This window comes from Periplaneta americana, chromosome 11, assembly GCF_040183065.1.
Source record: "Periplaneta americana isolate PAMFEO1 chromosome 11, P.americana_PAMFEO1_priV1, whole genome shotgun sequence".
In the NCBI taxonomy this organism is placed as follows: domain Eukaryota; kingdom Metazoa; phylum Arthropoda; class Insecta; order Blattodea; family Blattidae; genus Periplaneta; species Periplaneta americana.
In genome coordinates, this window is record NC_091127.1 from 163,105,969 (window position 1) to 163,121,177 (window position 15,209).

The following is a 15,209-nucleotide window of genomic DNA, read 5'->3' on the forward strand; positions in this document are numbered from 1 at the left end:
ATCGGGAAAGGTCCACTTTTAGTTGAAACAGAGCTTCCGGGCTAAGATGCCGTGGTCTACTGGTGCTGACGTTACCAGACGTTTCGTCTACTTCTACGGCAGACATCTTCAGTGGTTAGGTATCCTCGGTCGAAGTCTTCTGCTCGGGATACCTGTAGCAGTAACCACTGAAGATGTCTGCCGTAGAAGTAAACGAAACGTCTGGTAACGTCAGCACCAGTAGACCACGGCATCTTAGCCCGGAAGCTCTGTTTCACTAGACACCGGCCGTGAAAGCCTGCATGCTAAGGTCCACTTTTACTTTTTCAATATACCAAATCAGTAAAAATATGCAGTTGCAGAAAGTTCCGCGGTTTACTGATGAATATGGCGGCTACCATGCAATCTAAAAGGAAAAAAAAATGAGAAGTAGGCTTGGAAACGCCATGACGTTACAGTGAAATTAGGACGTTAACTTATCCGCTTCAGTGAGACACGCACGTGTGACGAAATAAATCGATGTAAGGACTGTGATTGTTGATGACAATCGCGTAGGCCATCTCGAAGATGTTCTGAGGCAGGAACACGACGGCGCAGCTGAGGTGCGGGACGTGCTCTGCCGCTTCTTCGAGCGGCACCATGAAGGCGTAGCGCGAGGTGTGGCACACTCGCTGCAGACCGTCCAGCACGCTGGTGGGCAGCGTCGCCGGGGATTGAAGGTGTACCCTGAACACGTCCCGGGCTAAGGCTTCCTTTGATAGCTGCAACACCGCGGTAAAATACTTATCAGTAGGGCTCGCAAGTTGATAAAATATCATCTTTCTTCTGAGACATCACAGACAATGCAAGATACAATATACAGGGTGATTCACGAGGAAAGGTAAAACATTTAGGATACGATATCTTAGGCCATTTTGAGTGAAAAAGTTCATATGAACATAGGTCCGTTTTCGAACGATGGCGGAGCTAGATACACTTTTTTTTTTTGTTGGTAAAACGTCTCGCCCCAATGTCAATCAGACTTTACCATATGACGATGTGAGACTGAGACAAGGTCAAGGTGAAGATGACAATGGATGACGTAACACTGGAATCTGCACTGTGAGCGATGTAGATAAGAGAAACAAACCGGGTGGTGTGGCATGACAAATGTCCAATCGCCTGCCCTTGTCTGATGTAATGACACAGAACCCCCAGATAACACAAATAGCCTACCCTACACTATAATCAATTCACAGCAGTCCAGTCAGCTACCTACAGTACAGTAGTTATACAGGTACAGTTATCAGAAGTGTTAAGTTGCGTTTTTCAAGATGCCTTATAAATTTTCGACTACAGAATACGCCGATATTGTCTATGTTTATGGTTTGTGCGATGGAAGTTCCTTGCGTGCCGTCGCTGAATATGAACGACGCTTTCCGAACAGAAGGGTACCATATCGAAGAGTATTTACTATCTATGGGGTTGGATGAAATACTTTGTATAGCAAAGGAACAGGAAAACGAGAGAGGTGCTAATCGACCGTATTTTGGATGCGGCATAAAGAACAGCCACGTGCAACTGGATGAAATACTTTGTATAGCAAAGGAACAGGGAAACGAGAGAGGTGCTAATCGACCGTATTTTGGATGCGGCATAAAGAACAGCCACGTGCAACTGGATGAAATACTTTGTATAGCAAAGGAACAGGAAAACGAGAGAGGTGCTAATCGACCGTATTTTGGATGCGGCATAAAGAACAGCCACGTGCAACTGGATGAAATACTTTGTATAGCAAAGGAACAGGGAAACGAGAGAGGTGGTAATCGACTTATTTTGGATGCGGCATAAAGAACAGCCACGTGCAACTCTCCCGAGCGATGAGCGCGATTCACGCCCGAGCGCAACAGTGCGTTGAATCAGAAGGAGGTACCTTTGAAAATGTGCGAAAACATAGATCCCGACGTCTAGAATATTAGGTATGTATGCATACGTAAATATAAACTTTAAATTTGTCCGTTATCTGTTTCTAAATGCGAGTTAGTACAATGGAATCTCAGAAGTTTTTGTGAAATCAAAGAGGCATATCTCCATAACCGTTCGAAAGCGGACCTATATTCATATGAACTTTTCCACTCAGAATGACTTCGGAATTCACATCCTAAATTTTTTACCTTTCCTCGTGAATCACCTCATTTCACTTTAACACGAACCAATATAGCCTATTTTCATTTTGCATTTTTCGAACTTTTATTGCATATTGGTCATTTTTTAAGGAAATATAGTACTTTTTGTTGCATTTTTTTGCCGTTTTCTGCTTTCAACGGACTTCTTTTTACGTTGTGGTCGTAGTCCATATTCGGGAACTTACTGCAGATTGCTTACGCAATTTGAATGCGTCATGAAGAAATTTTCCTTACGGTTGCATCAGCCTTGACGCTTGATCACATGTGTTAAATGCTTCCCCCCATTCAACGCATCAGAACAACTACTCCAGCCACAGTGCCCGCAGTCAGCATTTTATTGTAGGCCTACCTTCAGAAGTGAAGACGTACAAATGCCAAAAGTGAAGTAAAATATACAATGTTTTTGCTACACTTAGTGACAGAGTTTGATGACAATTTATTTTCTACAGATGGAAGTAGGCTATACTATTTTATAAGTTGTGTGAAATTAAAGAAAGTGCAGATGCAGCCAGATATATGGTGAAAGGAGCCACGAAATTAAATCATTTTACACAAAAAATGGTTCACATAACATCTAACTGAACAGGAAAGAGTGTGTTATGAGACATTCCTTGCTATACGACATGAGCAATGAATATTACAGGAATTGCACAAAAGTGAATTAATAGTATTGTCTGAATACGCTGTTTTATCAACAGTAATCTCACTAGACGTTTTGACGTTTTGATTTATCTAGAGAAAATCAAAATTCGAGTGGGATTTAATTGACTATTACACGATTAGAAGAAAGTATATAAAGATTAGAAGTAACGAAGTACTCCAATACAATAAAATATTAATTGACTTACGAAAATACAACTGTCTTCAAATGTATTATTGTACCATCTCAACATTACAAATATTACGCTAGATGCATGCTAGATGGCAGTAGTGAACAATGCCTTCTTGTCGAGAAGTTCTAGATCTATACACGATGGCAATGTTACTAGTCAAGAAGGCTTTGTTGATTCAGTTTCATTTTTATTATTAAAACAGTTGGATTCCACTTCAATTATCCGAATCCCAGTAATCAACGTCACTTGACAGATGATTTTCAATAAATCTTAATATTAAACAATCTCTGATACGTGACTATCCATAATATCATATAGCAGAAGCTATAACATAACCTAACTAATATACTGTACACAAGTGTTAGAAAAGTTTTAATTAACGACGATGACATAAAAAATGAAAATGAATAATTTTAAAAGGAATAATTATTGAATGTACAATTTTCAAATTTTAATGTGGTTGGTGGTTCAATTGATGTTATATTGGACGTGTGCGTAATAGAAGTGGAACTCTTTGATTTAGGCCTACATGGTGTACTCAACTTATTCAGGATTTCCGAATGGTGCTCTTCATTTATTTGTAAATCGGATTTCAGAAGATGCATAGGTATGATAAGTGATTTTTATTAATTCTTGTTCTTGAATGCCAATGCGAGTCATATTTGAAACTGCTGTGCATCGACTGGAGTGGTTTGTAATTTTATATACAGCGCAGTTTCAAATGTTGGCAAACAAAGAAACAAATGCTAGGGACGCGATAAAATTAAACAAATGCTAGGGACGCGATAAAATTAAACAAATGCTAGGGACGCGATAAAATTGTGCGATAAGCAGCCATGATTGGTTGAAATATGCCCTTTCGTACCGTTTTATTGGCCAAAAGTAGTATGACGTAGTAAGAGTGTAATAGTCTCCAAAATACGAGGGAAAATTTCATTGCTAGTACATTTTGAAATAAAATGACACTTTGAAGTTGCGGACTTACTGTGAAAGCTACGAGTGTTGAAGATGCTTGCACTGCCCCCACTTTATATGACTTGGCCTTGTGCAGCTGCTCAAGATTTGTGAAAGGCAAGTTCGTCTTGCGAACTGTGAGAAATGATATCACAGCCGCAGAATAGGCGCAAAACAGCACCGAACCCAGGATATAGGACAAGACGTCCGTTACTCGAGACTGGACGGAGAGCGGTGTCGTAGTGTCGTCTGCAAATGGACAAGAATAATAATAATAATAATAATAATAATAATAATAATAATAATAATAATAATAATAATAATAATAATCAGATGTTGCAAGTGCGTTTATGATTACTTCCCTACATAAAGACTGTTTCAAACAGTAACGAGTGGAGGCATTTTCTTCCAGGTTGAATATACTGTAAATCCAAGGTATAGGGAGCATTGTGGATTATAAAGTAGTAAGTTACAAACAATGGCTAATAAATCTTCACTGTAGCCACGTTGCAAGCGTGGCGCAGGTGTAGGTCACTGATGGGTACCTTTCCTTTTGCTTCAAAGTCGCACTAGCATTGTGAACAGTTATTATTTGTACATTTATTCCATTAAATGAAATAATTTTACTTCAACTGTATCGTCTAATAAAGCCATGGAATAAATAAAACTTCATCTTTAGTAATATCTAATATTCAAGCATTAACTAATTAAAACGAAAAATTACTTAAAGGCCTTTAATATATTTATTGAAAACTATTGTAATTATAATATTTTTTATACTTTCATTCTCCCTTCCCTTCTCCTGACGAGTCACTCCCACTTTTGTCGCTCTTTTAAGTCATTTCTAGTAGCTAAATTAAGTATGCCTAAACTGTCAGAACTAGAAATTTATAATACGAACTGTGTAGTTGTAATTCGTGCTTATAAGTAACACAAAATGTACAATATAAAAGGAACACTGATGTTTTTTTCTTAGAAGTAGTAGTAAATTTACTATATGAGCGATATACTGATAATTCTTACTAACAATAGTAATGTTACTATTTGTATTATACAGTGATAATTCATCATTGCAATTAGAAGTCATTTTACTATTTGAAAGATATAGTGATAATTAATCATTGCAATTAAAAGTAATTTTACTATTTGCAGGATATAGTGATAATTCATCATTGCAATTAAGTCATTTTACTATTTGGAAGATATTGTGATAATTAATCATTGCAATTAAAAGTCATTTTACTATTTGAAAGATATAGTGATAATTAATCATTGCAATTAAAAGTAATTTTACTATTTGAAAGATATAGTGATAATTAATAATTGCAATTAAAAGTAATTTTACTATTTGAAAGATATAGTGATAATTAATCATTGCAATTAAAAGTCATTTTACTATTTGAAAGATATAGTGATAATTAATCATTGCAATTAAAAGTAATTTTACTTTTGAAAGATATAATGATAATTAATCAATGCAATTAAAAGTAATTTTACTATTTGAAAGATATAGTGATAATTACTCATTGCAATTAAAAGTCATTTTACTATTTGAAATATATATTGATAATTAATCATTGCAATTAAAAATCATTTTTCTATTTTAAAGATATAGTGATAATTAATCATTGCAATTAAAAGTAATTTTACTTTTGAAAGATATAATGATAATTAATCAATGCAATTAAAAGTAATTTTACTATTTGAAAGATATAGTGATAGTTAATCATTGCAATTAAAAGTAATTTTACTATTTGAAAGATATAGTGATCATTAATCATTGCAATTAAAAGTCATTTTACTACTTGAAAGAACTAGTGATAATTAATCATTGCAATTAAAAGTAATTTTACTATTTGAAAGATATAGTGATAATTAATCATTGCAATTAAAAGTAATTTGACTATTTGAAAGATATAGTGATAATTAATCATTGCAATTAAAAGTAATTTTACTATTTGGAAGATATAGTGATAATTAATCATTGCAATTAAAAGTAATTTTACAATTTGAAAGATATAGTGATAATTAATCATTGCAATTAAAAGTCATTTTACTATTTGGAAGATATAGTGATAATTAATCATTGCAATTAAAAGTCATTTTACTATTTGAAAGATATAGTGATAATTAATCATTGCAATTAAAAGTAATTTTACTATTTGAAAGATATAGTGATAATTAATCATTGCAATTAAAAGTAATTTTACTATTTGAAAGATATAGTGATAATTAATCATTTAAATTAAAGGTCATTTTACTATTTGAAAGATATAGTGATAATTAATCATTGCAATTAAAAGTAATTTTACTATTTGAAAGATATATTGATAATTAATCATTGCAATTAAAAGTCATTTTACTATTTGAAAGATATAGTGATAATTAATCATTGCAATTAAAAGTAATTTTACTATTTGAAAGATATATTGATAATTAATCATTGCAATTAAAAGTCATTTTACTATTTGAAAGATATAGTGATAATTAATCATTGCAATTAAAAGTAATTTTAATTTGAAAGATATAATGATAATTAATCAATGCAATTAAAAGTCATTTTACTATTTGAAAGATATAGTGATAATTAATCATTGCAATTAAAAGTAATTTTACTATTTGAAAGATATATTGATAATTAATCATTGCAATTAAAAGTCATTTTACTATTTGAAGGATATAGTGATAATTAATCATTGCAATTAAAAGTAATTTTACTTTTGAAAGATAAATGATAATTAATCAATGCAATTAAAAGTAATTTTACAATTTGAAAGATATAGTGATAATTAATCATTGCAATTAAAAGTAATTTTACTTTTGAAAGATATAGTGATAATTAATCAATGCAATTAAAAGTCATTTTACTATTTGAAAGATACAGTGATAATTCATCATTGATATTAAAAGTAATTTTACTTTTGAAAGATATAGTGATAATTAATCATTGCAATTAAAAGTTATTTTACTATTTGAAAGATATAGTGATAATTAATCATTGCAATTAAAAGTAACTTTACTATTTGAAAGATATAGTGATAATTAATCATTGCAATTAAAAGTAATTTTACTATTTGAAAGTTATAGTGATAATTAATCATTGCAATTAAAAGTCATTTTACTATTTGAAAGATATAGTGATAATTAATCACTGCAATTAAAAGTAATTTTACTTTTGAAAGATCTATTGATAATTGATCATTGCAATTGAAAGTCATTTTACTATTTGAAAGATATAGTGACAATTAATCATTGCAATTAAAAGTAATTTTACTTTTGAAAGATATAATGATAATTAATCAATGCAATTAAGAGTAATTTTACTATTTGAAAGATATAGTGATAATTAATCATTGCAATTAAAAGTAATTTTACTTTTGAAAGATATAATGATAATTAATCAATGCAATTAAAAGTCATTTTACTATGTGAAAGATATAGTGATAATTCATCATTGAAATTAAAAGTAATTTTACTTTTGAAAGATATAGTGATAATTAATCATTGCAATTAAAAGTCATTTTACTATTTGCAGGATATAGTGATAATTCATCATTGCAATTAAGTAATTTTACTATTTGAAAGATATAGTGATAATTAATCATTGCAATTAAAAGTCATTTTACTATTTGAAAGATATAGTGAAAATTAATCATTGCAATTAAAAGTAATTTTACTTTCGAAAGATACAATGATAATTAATCAATGCAATTAAAAGTCATTTTACTATTTGAAAGATATAGTGATGATTCATCATTGAAATTAAAAGTAATTTTACTTTTGAAAGATATAGTGATAATTAATCATTGCAATTAAAAGTAATTTTACTTTTGAAAGATATAGTGGTAATTTGTCGTTAAAAGTAAGAGTAAATTTACTGCATGAGAGAATTTTTACTAACAATTAATAGTAATTTTGATATTTGAACGATATATTGATAATTCATCATTGCAATTAAGTCATTTTACTATTTGCATGATATAGTGGTAATTTTTTGTTACAAGTAATAGTAAATTTACTGCATGAGAGAGAGAGAGAGTGATAATTCTTATTAACAATTAATAGTAATTTTGCTAATTGAACGATATAGTGATAATTCATCATTGCATTTAAACGTCATTTTACTGTTTGAAAAATATAGTGATAATTCGTCCTTACAAGTAATACTTAATCTCCTACTTGAACGACATAGTGATAATTAGTGCTTTTAATTAATAGTAAATATACTATGTGATAATAATGCAAATTCTCCTTACTAGTAAGAGTAAATTTATTATGTAGAGTAATAAATTCTCTTCACAGTAGATCCAGAGGCCTCATTTTGGAGGGTAGGCGTAGGGAAATTGCCTCTGTTGATTTTAAGCTAAAAAATATAATAAATTGAGTAATAGGAGAGAATAAGAAATGGAGCTGTGTTGGAAAGAGAGGGTGAAGAAAGATTGATACTGAAACTGATCAGGAAGAGGAAAAGGAATTGGCTGGGCCACTGGCTGAAAAGAAACTGCCTATTGAAGAATGCACCGGAAGAAATGGTGAACGGGAGAAGAGTTCGGGGCAGAAGAAGATATGAGATAATAGACAACATTAAGATACATGGACCACATGAGGAGAAAAATAGGAAAGCAGAAAATAGAAAAGATTGGAGAATGCTGGGTTTGCGTAAAGGAGCTGCCCTTGTGCACAACACCATGTAGCCTGTGTAGAAGGCCTACTACAAAACAAAAGAATGTGAGTGAGTACTGTATTTTTAATACAGAAGTATTCGACATTTGTATATGTTAAAGAAATAAAGGGCGATCTAGTTAATGACTTTGCTAAAATGAATCCAAGCCCAACTACTCCACCTTTTGGTATTGGTCGTTATCTACTGTAAATAAAAGTATATACGATATACGAGTACACTATAAGGTGGTACGGGTAATTCGTTATCTCGTGAAATCAAATGCATGAGTGCGCCATAGCTTATAGTAAGAACCTTGTGGTGGGGGTAAGTGAGCTAGCTAGCTGCAAGTCTAAGTGTAGCGAGGGAGGGAAGCTTCTCAGTCCATTTTCTTCTTCCTCTGACGTGCAGGTAAGTTCCACGAGATAACGAATTGCCTACGCCTTACAAAACTTGCACAGCCGAGCAAAAACTAAAATGATGTTCCTGCGTAGATGTAACGAAGCCAAAGATTACGAACGCCACAAAAATGGATATGTGTTCTGATAATGATTGATGAACTCGATTGGTTGTTTTTCTAACATGCTTTCGAGCCAGAATTGGCAAACTTCATAACAACTTTGGTGTGCATTAAGTTACGCCGTGCAGAAAGTAACTACAGTACCTTTCAAGCAGAAGAGAATTCCAAAAGAGCGGAAGATGTGGCGTGCAAAGTTGCTGCCAGTAGCCGATTCCATCCCGTGCGACACATCGACTAGGTGGCATATATTGAGTACGATGGCTATGATGACAGAGCAGACCACAGTTGTGAGCCACAGCCCTATGCTGAACGGTGCAAGGAAGTTGTTCCAGGATACCCCAGGCTCTTCGATGCGGATGAACACTTTGTAACTGGAACACAACCATTAAAGCGAATAACGGTTAATTGAAGTATACTGAAGACTTCGATAATACTCTTGAACTATCCTGTGCAAACTGCCTTTTTATACTCCTATTTCTGAAGTCATGCAAAGAAATTGTCATTCATGATTAGTAATGACCAGACTTCGAGACTTCGGACCCAATAGAGCAGTTCAGTGGGAAATCCGCATAACGGCGTATTGAGTATAGTGGTATAGTGAAGGTTCTGACGAATGATTTGATTTTCATACCAACCTATTTTCAAACTGTGTCTGAAACTACTACACAGTTAGAAAAGTCAAAGCAAGAGATGCCGGAAGCCCCAAATTAATTTAGAAAATGATGCAGAGAATTAATGAGACATCAAGTACACCGGTTACTTAACGTGTGAAACAGAAGTGGGAATCAATTTTATGTAAAAATAACGGATATGAAACATTGTGTAACATAAACAGCAAATTAGTGGACATTGAGTCACCCGAGAATAAAGGAATGTCTCTTAGAGACTGCAATGATGTTAGGTTTTTTCCTTTGCTCCTATCACGCAGCTTTCTACAGTACAAACTTTGGCAGATAACCGAAAAATATTTACGTTTGAGACACTGAGAATGCATCTTGTAGTAGGTACATTGCAATTCGGTACTGTAACTGCACTTCCTAAAGACGACCAATAGGGTAAATGAAAAAATTAAAATTGCTAAATTCTTATTTCCACCATTAACACTGTGTATAATTGAACACAAATGCTTATAAAAGACAGGAGAATAAATGCTTTTCACATTCTTTTGACATTATCATTGTATAATGTATATTTACTTTCAGAATGTACATATGTGTGTTTCCCCATACTACTGTACTCTAATCTAAATAGCAACGTTGTTACCTCAACACATCTCTATCTACCTGCAGCGAGTCAACAACCTATAGTGCATGCACAGTAAACTTATTGTATCGGGTCCAAAGTCTCGAAGCCTGGTAATGACTAGACTTCGTGGAATTGCCACGAGAATCGTAAGGTTTACTACGCACGCGGTATAGACTGTATGAGAAGGAGGCGTGCAACGGATGGAATATGCCTCTGATATAAACACTGAGCAGTATACCTACTGCGGCTACTATAAAACCTGTATCCTGCATTCAAGAAATATAATGAATGATCATTGAAGTAGGAAATGTCTAAACATATAAATACACAATTATTTTGTAGTGAGATATATTAACTCTTAAAATTTAATGTAATATTCTCACATCATCCTTGAATATGTGCATTGCAGTAAAGAGTTACGTACATTTTGAGCGACTGAAAAGTGAACCTCCTCCGATGGTCACTTAAACAGTTATTATATTGGATAAATGTACGTTCAACATCACACGATGTAGCAGGTGCACATTTGAAGAACGGAAAGTCATTACTTTTTAGTCACCAACTTAAGTCGCCTTGTTGCATCATTTACAATACGAAGTTGTGAATAGGCAGAATTTTTAGCAATAATGTTTCTCAACTAACATTTCACTTTTTCTGAAATTAGTGAATTGTTATTTTGGATAACTGTTTGTGATACTTTATCCACTGTATTAAGGGCTTCTGAGAGTTGTAGTTTAGACGATTCTAACAGGGTGATGCTTTTGGACACGATTTTAAAATCAGAATCAATGAACAAAATATCTTCCAATAGCTGTTAAGAAGGCAATGATTTTACAGCTGCAACAGCGGAACTGTCTGTGCTATCCAATGCATCAATTACCTCCATTACTTTGTCGTAATGTTCTGCATAATAATTAACAGCATCCAACCACGTTCACCAACGGGTCAAGACTGGCTGCGGGGGCATGGGTATTCCAGGAGCAATTGTTTGGAACAGCAACACTCTCTTTGTAGCATGTTTGATTGAATTCTTGTTTGCACTGAACAAATGTTAATCTTTGGCTATTCCAACCACAGTAATGCAAAAACCAAGTGCTTACATAGGTATACATTAGCTGTAGCTGCTCTATCTATTTGGACCGGTCACAACTCTTAACATGAACTGCTTATACTACGAGACCGGGCGATGAATGAATGAATGAATGAAAGGGGGACGAAGAAAGAAATGATGTTTAAAATGACAGGCAGGGTAAGCATCCCATGCCTCCATTGGTTCCCGACTTGCAATTCACTAACCTTAGATCGAGGTTCCCAGCTAAAAGCCGTTCGCCCTCTCATCTACCAGTAGTGTATTTTCCCCTGTAAATGGTAATATGAAACATGTAAACGCTAACAGTTGAATAGTGAATGAAATGAAGTGAAGTTAGCATCATGCCTCGCAGATGTTAATGAGAGGTGGAGAGTCCAGTGCTCTGGTCAGTTCTGTTCTATTCACGTTTTTGTAGTGGCGCTAGGGAGACTCGTAACCTGTTACCAACAAAGTGGTGGGCTACTCGTTTCCGTAGAAGCCGTCTGGCTGCCTGGTTGGCTGTGGCAAGTGTCGTGTGTCGTTTCGTGGGGTTTGTGTCTGTAGTGAGTAAGGAGATAGTGAATGTCACTATTTCGTCCTGTAGTCTGTTTAGTTGCCGGTCAATGTAGGATTCTATTTTCTGCATAGCAGAACGTAGAACCCCCTCGACCAGCTGTTCCGTGGTTGTTTTGTCTGTCTGTGGACCGTCTGTAGTGGTTGTCTTGGTTGTGATAATCTTAGCCGCATCCGCATAAGACAATTCGGGTTTGGCGGTCGCCCACATCCTCTATACTACCGTACATCGGCAACCTGATTGCATGCTGCGTGTGGCAATTCAACGAAGTCTAGTAATGACAAATACAACTTGGAGGGGTACCTATTACATTAATGACAGTGGTAATAAATCAAATCAATGCGGACAAGTTTTTGATACGTCCAATAGTTTTCAAAAATATGAAATTTAACGTGTTGCAACGCTGCAAAGAGTAGCAGTCCTCCTTGAGGTCTTTGCTTCGCAGTGGGAGTGCAATCATCCACTCCGCAAGACTTGCGAGAGAAGAATGTAAACAAAAACGTCTCATCAGATACGTTTCCATAAAATTACTGTAGATCAAAACATGAAGTATTCAATTAATTAATTAATTAATTACGCAAATTGTTTGATTTTTAACATTCTGTATTACGCTATAACTTCTTTTACTCTAAATTTAATACCATGAAACGTTTTTAACAGTCAGAGTATCTATTGATATCTTTTCTTTTTATGCAATTACAAAATATTAAAGAACAGCCTTAGTTGACTGAGCTATGCCGGTGGCTGGTTGTTTTGTTGTTAACTGTATTTCTTATATGTGAATTACTTTTCCAGAAATACCTGTTTTGATAATTCCTCTTCTAAAATGTTAACCCTGCACTACTCAGGTGGGGTGTGGTAAACCCCGGTGTGTATATTTCAACGAAAATCTAAGAAATGGAGCTAGTGTGTACTCTGTGCATCTGTATACTTTTCAATCACATTCAGAAGAGTTCACTTAAGAAATTGTTTAAGTGAACTAAGAATAGTATATTTAATTGCGTTTATCTGATTTCTCAAACTTGCGGAAAAATATATTAGTTATTTAAAATGGGGTTTGTGAAACCCCACCTCAGCAATGGTGAGAATATTTATAACCTGAGTAACGCAGGGTTAAAATACCCTCCAATCATTTCATAAGTTTTCTCATTGTAGCGAAGACAGAAAAATGTTATAATTTTGAAAAATAGATATACTGTATTCAGAAATTAATCATGTGGGCCGTTGAGAGCAGAAGTGGTGTAAGTCAAAAATGGGTAATGAGGGTTAAAGTAAACATTCTGTAAAATACAGCGCAAAGTAGCAATTAATATTCAGTTTATTTAAACTATTAGTAGTCAGTGGATAGCAAGAAGGATAGCCTATATTAATTGCTACTTTGCGCTGTATTTTACAGAATTTTTTACTTTAAACCTCATTACCCAATTTTGACTTACACCACTTTTGCTCTGAACGGCTCATGTATAGGCTTGTAATGTGGGGGACGGATTAGAAATGTTGACTGCGGAATGGTACATAGGACGGAGACGTAGTACGAGGAAATTGACTTGGTTCTGCGATCGATTACGGGAATAGAAGGTGAACATAAACAAATATGGACAGCTCTAAAAGTACATATGAGGTATATAGCATTACAAAGATATATTTTTACATATCTTTCATTATGTGCAGAAGAATTGTCATAGAATTCACTCCATATTTACTTCAAAACACTCGCCAATTCCGCTGCAAAAATATGCGCCTGAGAAAATTTAATCTTCGGCCTTAGTAACTTTGAAACCACCGTAACGCACCCTATCGGTCCCCAACATTATCAACCAGAAAAATGTATGAACATTTGCAAGAAAGAGTCACTAAACACAAAGTGTTGAAGGAATGTATCTTTATTTCTGTATTACTGTTTCCGAGACGCTGAAAGGAATATAGTTACGTGCTAAATGACGCACTGAAATATCGCCACCGGCATGGAGTAGGTGATAGCTCCAACTCGTTCTCCGTTGATAGCAATATCACTGACGCCGACTTCTGCTTCTCTTCTGGTCACCATTCCCACAATTCCAGTCCACGTGCCGTTCTCCATTTTGTATCCCCACATACCAGTCGCAGGGACAGTAACTTCGGACCTGTTCATAAGGTAAGTTGCAGAATTAGCCTCGTGTACAGTACGTGTAGCCTTTTTTTTATTGAGTCTGTATTGTTTTATTTCTGTGTAATAAGTTAATATGTACGCGAGTCATTTTATAAGACATGGCAACTATTTTATATCAACCAATAAAGCTGAAGAAATAGAAATGTACTATATGCGATTGAAGGTTACTGGAATATGTATTCTAGTTTAAATTGGGTCCTGTTACAGGAGGCAATGGGTAACGGAAATAGAAAGATGCATAAATAGAAATCATTGTTTTATTATGCACAAAAGGAAACAAAGTACATTACTTACAGCTAAGACCCTTCAAAATAATCCCCAAAGACTTCATATATATATGTTCATGTTAGTTGCAAGGAAACTGTATCAAATTTCGTGTGGGAGTGCAGAGAAATTCTGAAAAAAAATGTCATGAAAATAGGTTTAAAATAAAGATAAAATCTATTTCTTAAGGTTTGGTGCTAATTCATCCAGGAAATTTACGCCCAGGAGCATTTTCATCCTCGGAACAGTCGTCCATTGGATAATTTGCCCAAAATTATTAGTTCAAAAGAAAGTTCAACCAAAGAAAATTGTCCCAAATGTATAATTTTATTGTTTTTATGTATTAAATTTATGTGTTACATTTTTAATTTCGTAGTTCTGTCAAACACCATAATTTACATTGCCATATTTATTTATTTATTTATTTATTCATTCATTTATTTATTTATTTATATATCCTGGTAGAGATAAGGCCATCAGGCCTTCTCTTCCCCTCTACCAGGGGATTTCAACTACAATATTAAGATTACAATTACAATTATAATAATTACAATTAATATTAAATTTACAAATACAATAAAAATCAAAGTACTAAAAGATTAACTGATTAATAAAAGCTAGAAGTTTATTGTAAAAGTTAAGAAGAGAGAAACATTTTTTTAATTAATTAAGTAAAAATTAAACCTACTCTAGGCAGTAAGAAAATACTTAATAAGTTTGCTTTTGAACGCTACTAAATTCCACAAGCATGCAGATATACAATAATATTACATTCATCTTTGTAATCATCATACCGG

The 15,209-nt window shown here is 34.0% G+C and overlaps 1 protein-coding gene across 1 annotated transcript; it reads right to left on the reverse strand.

Annotated features, from left to right (window-relative positions):
• Positions 1–367: 367 nt before the first annotated feature.
• LOC138708648 (glutamate receptor ionotropic, kainate glr-3-like) lies at positions 368–14,124 on the reverse strand. Its single transcript, XM_069838735.1, has 4 exons — positions 13,946–14,124; positions 9,256–9,482; positions 3,963–4,180; positions 368–740 (listed from the first exon to the last, which is right to left on the reverse strand). The coding sequence occupies exons 1-4, from the start codon at positions 14,092–14,094 to the stop codon at positions 465–467; spliced, it is 870 nt and encodes a 289-aa protein (XP_069694836.1). The 5' UTR covers positions 14,095–14,124; the 3' UTR covers positions 368–464.
• Positions 14,125–15,209: the final 1,085 nt, after the last annotated feature.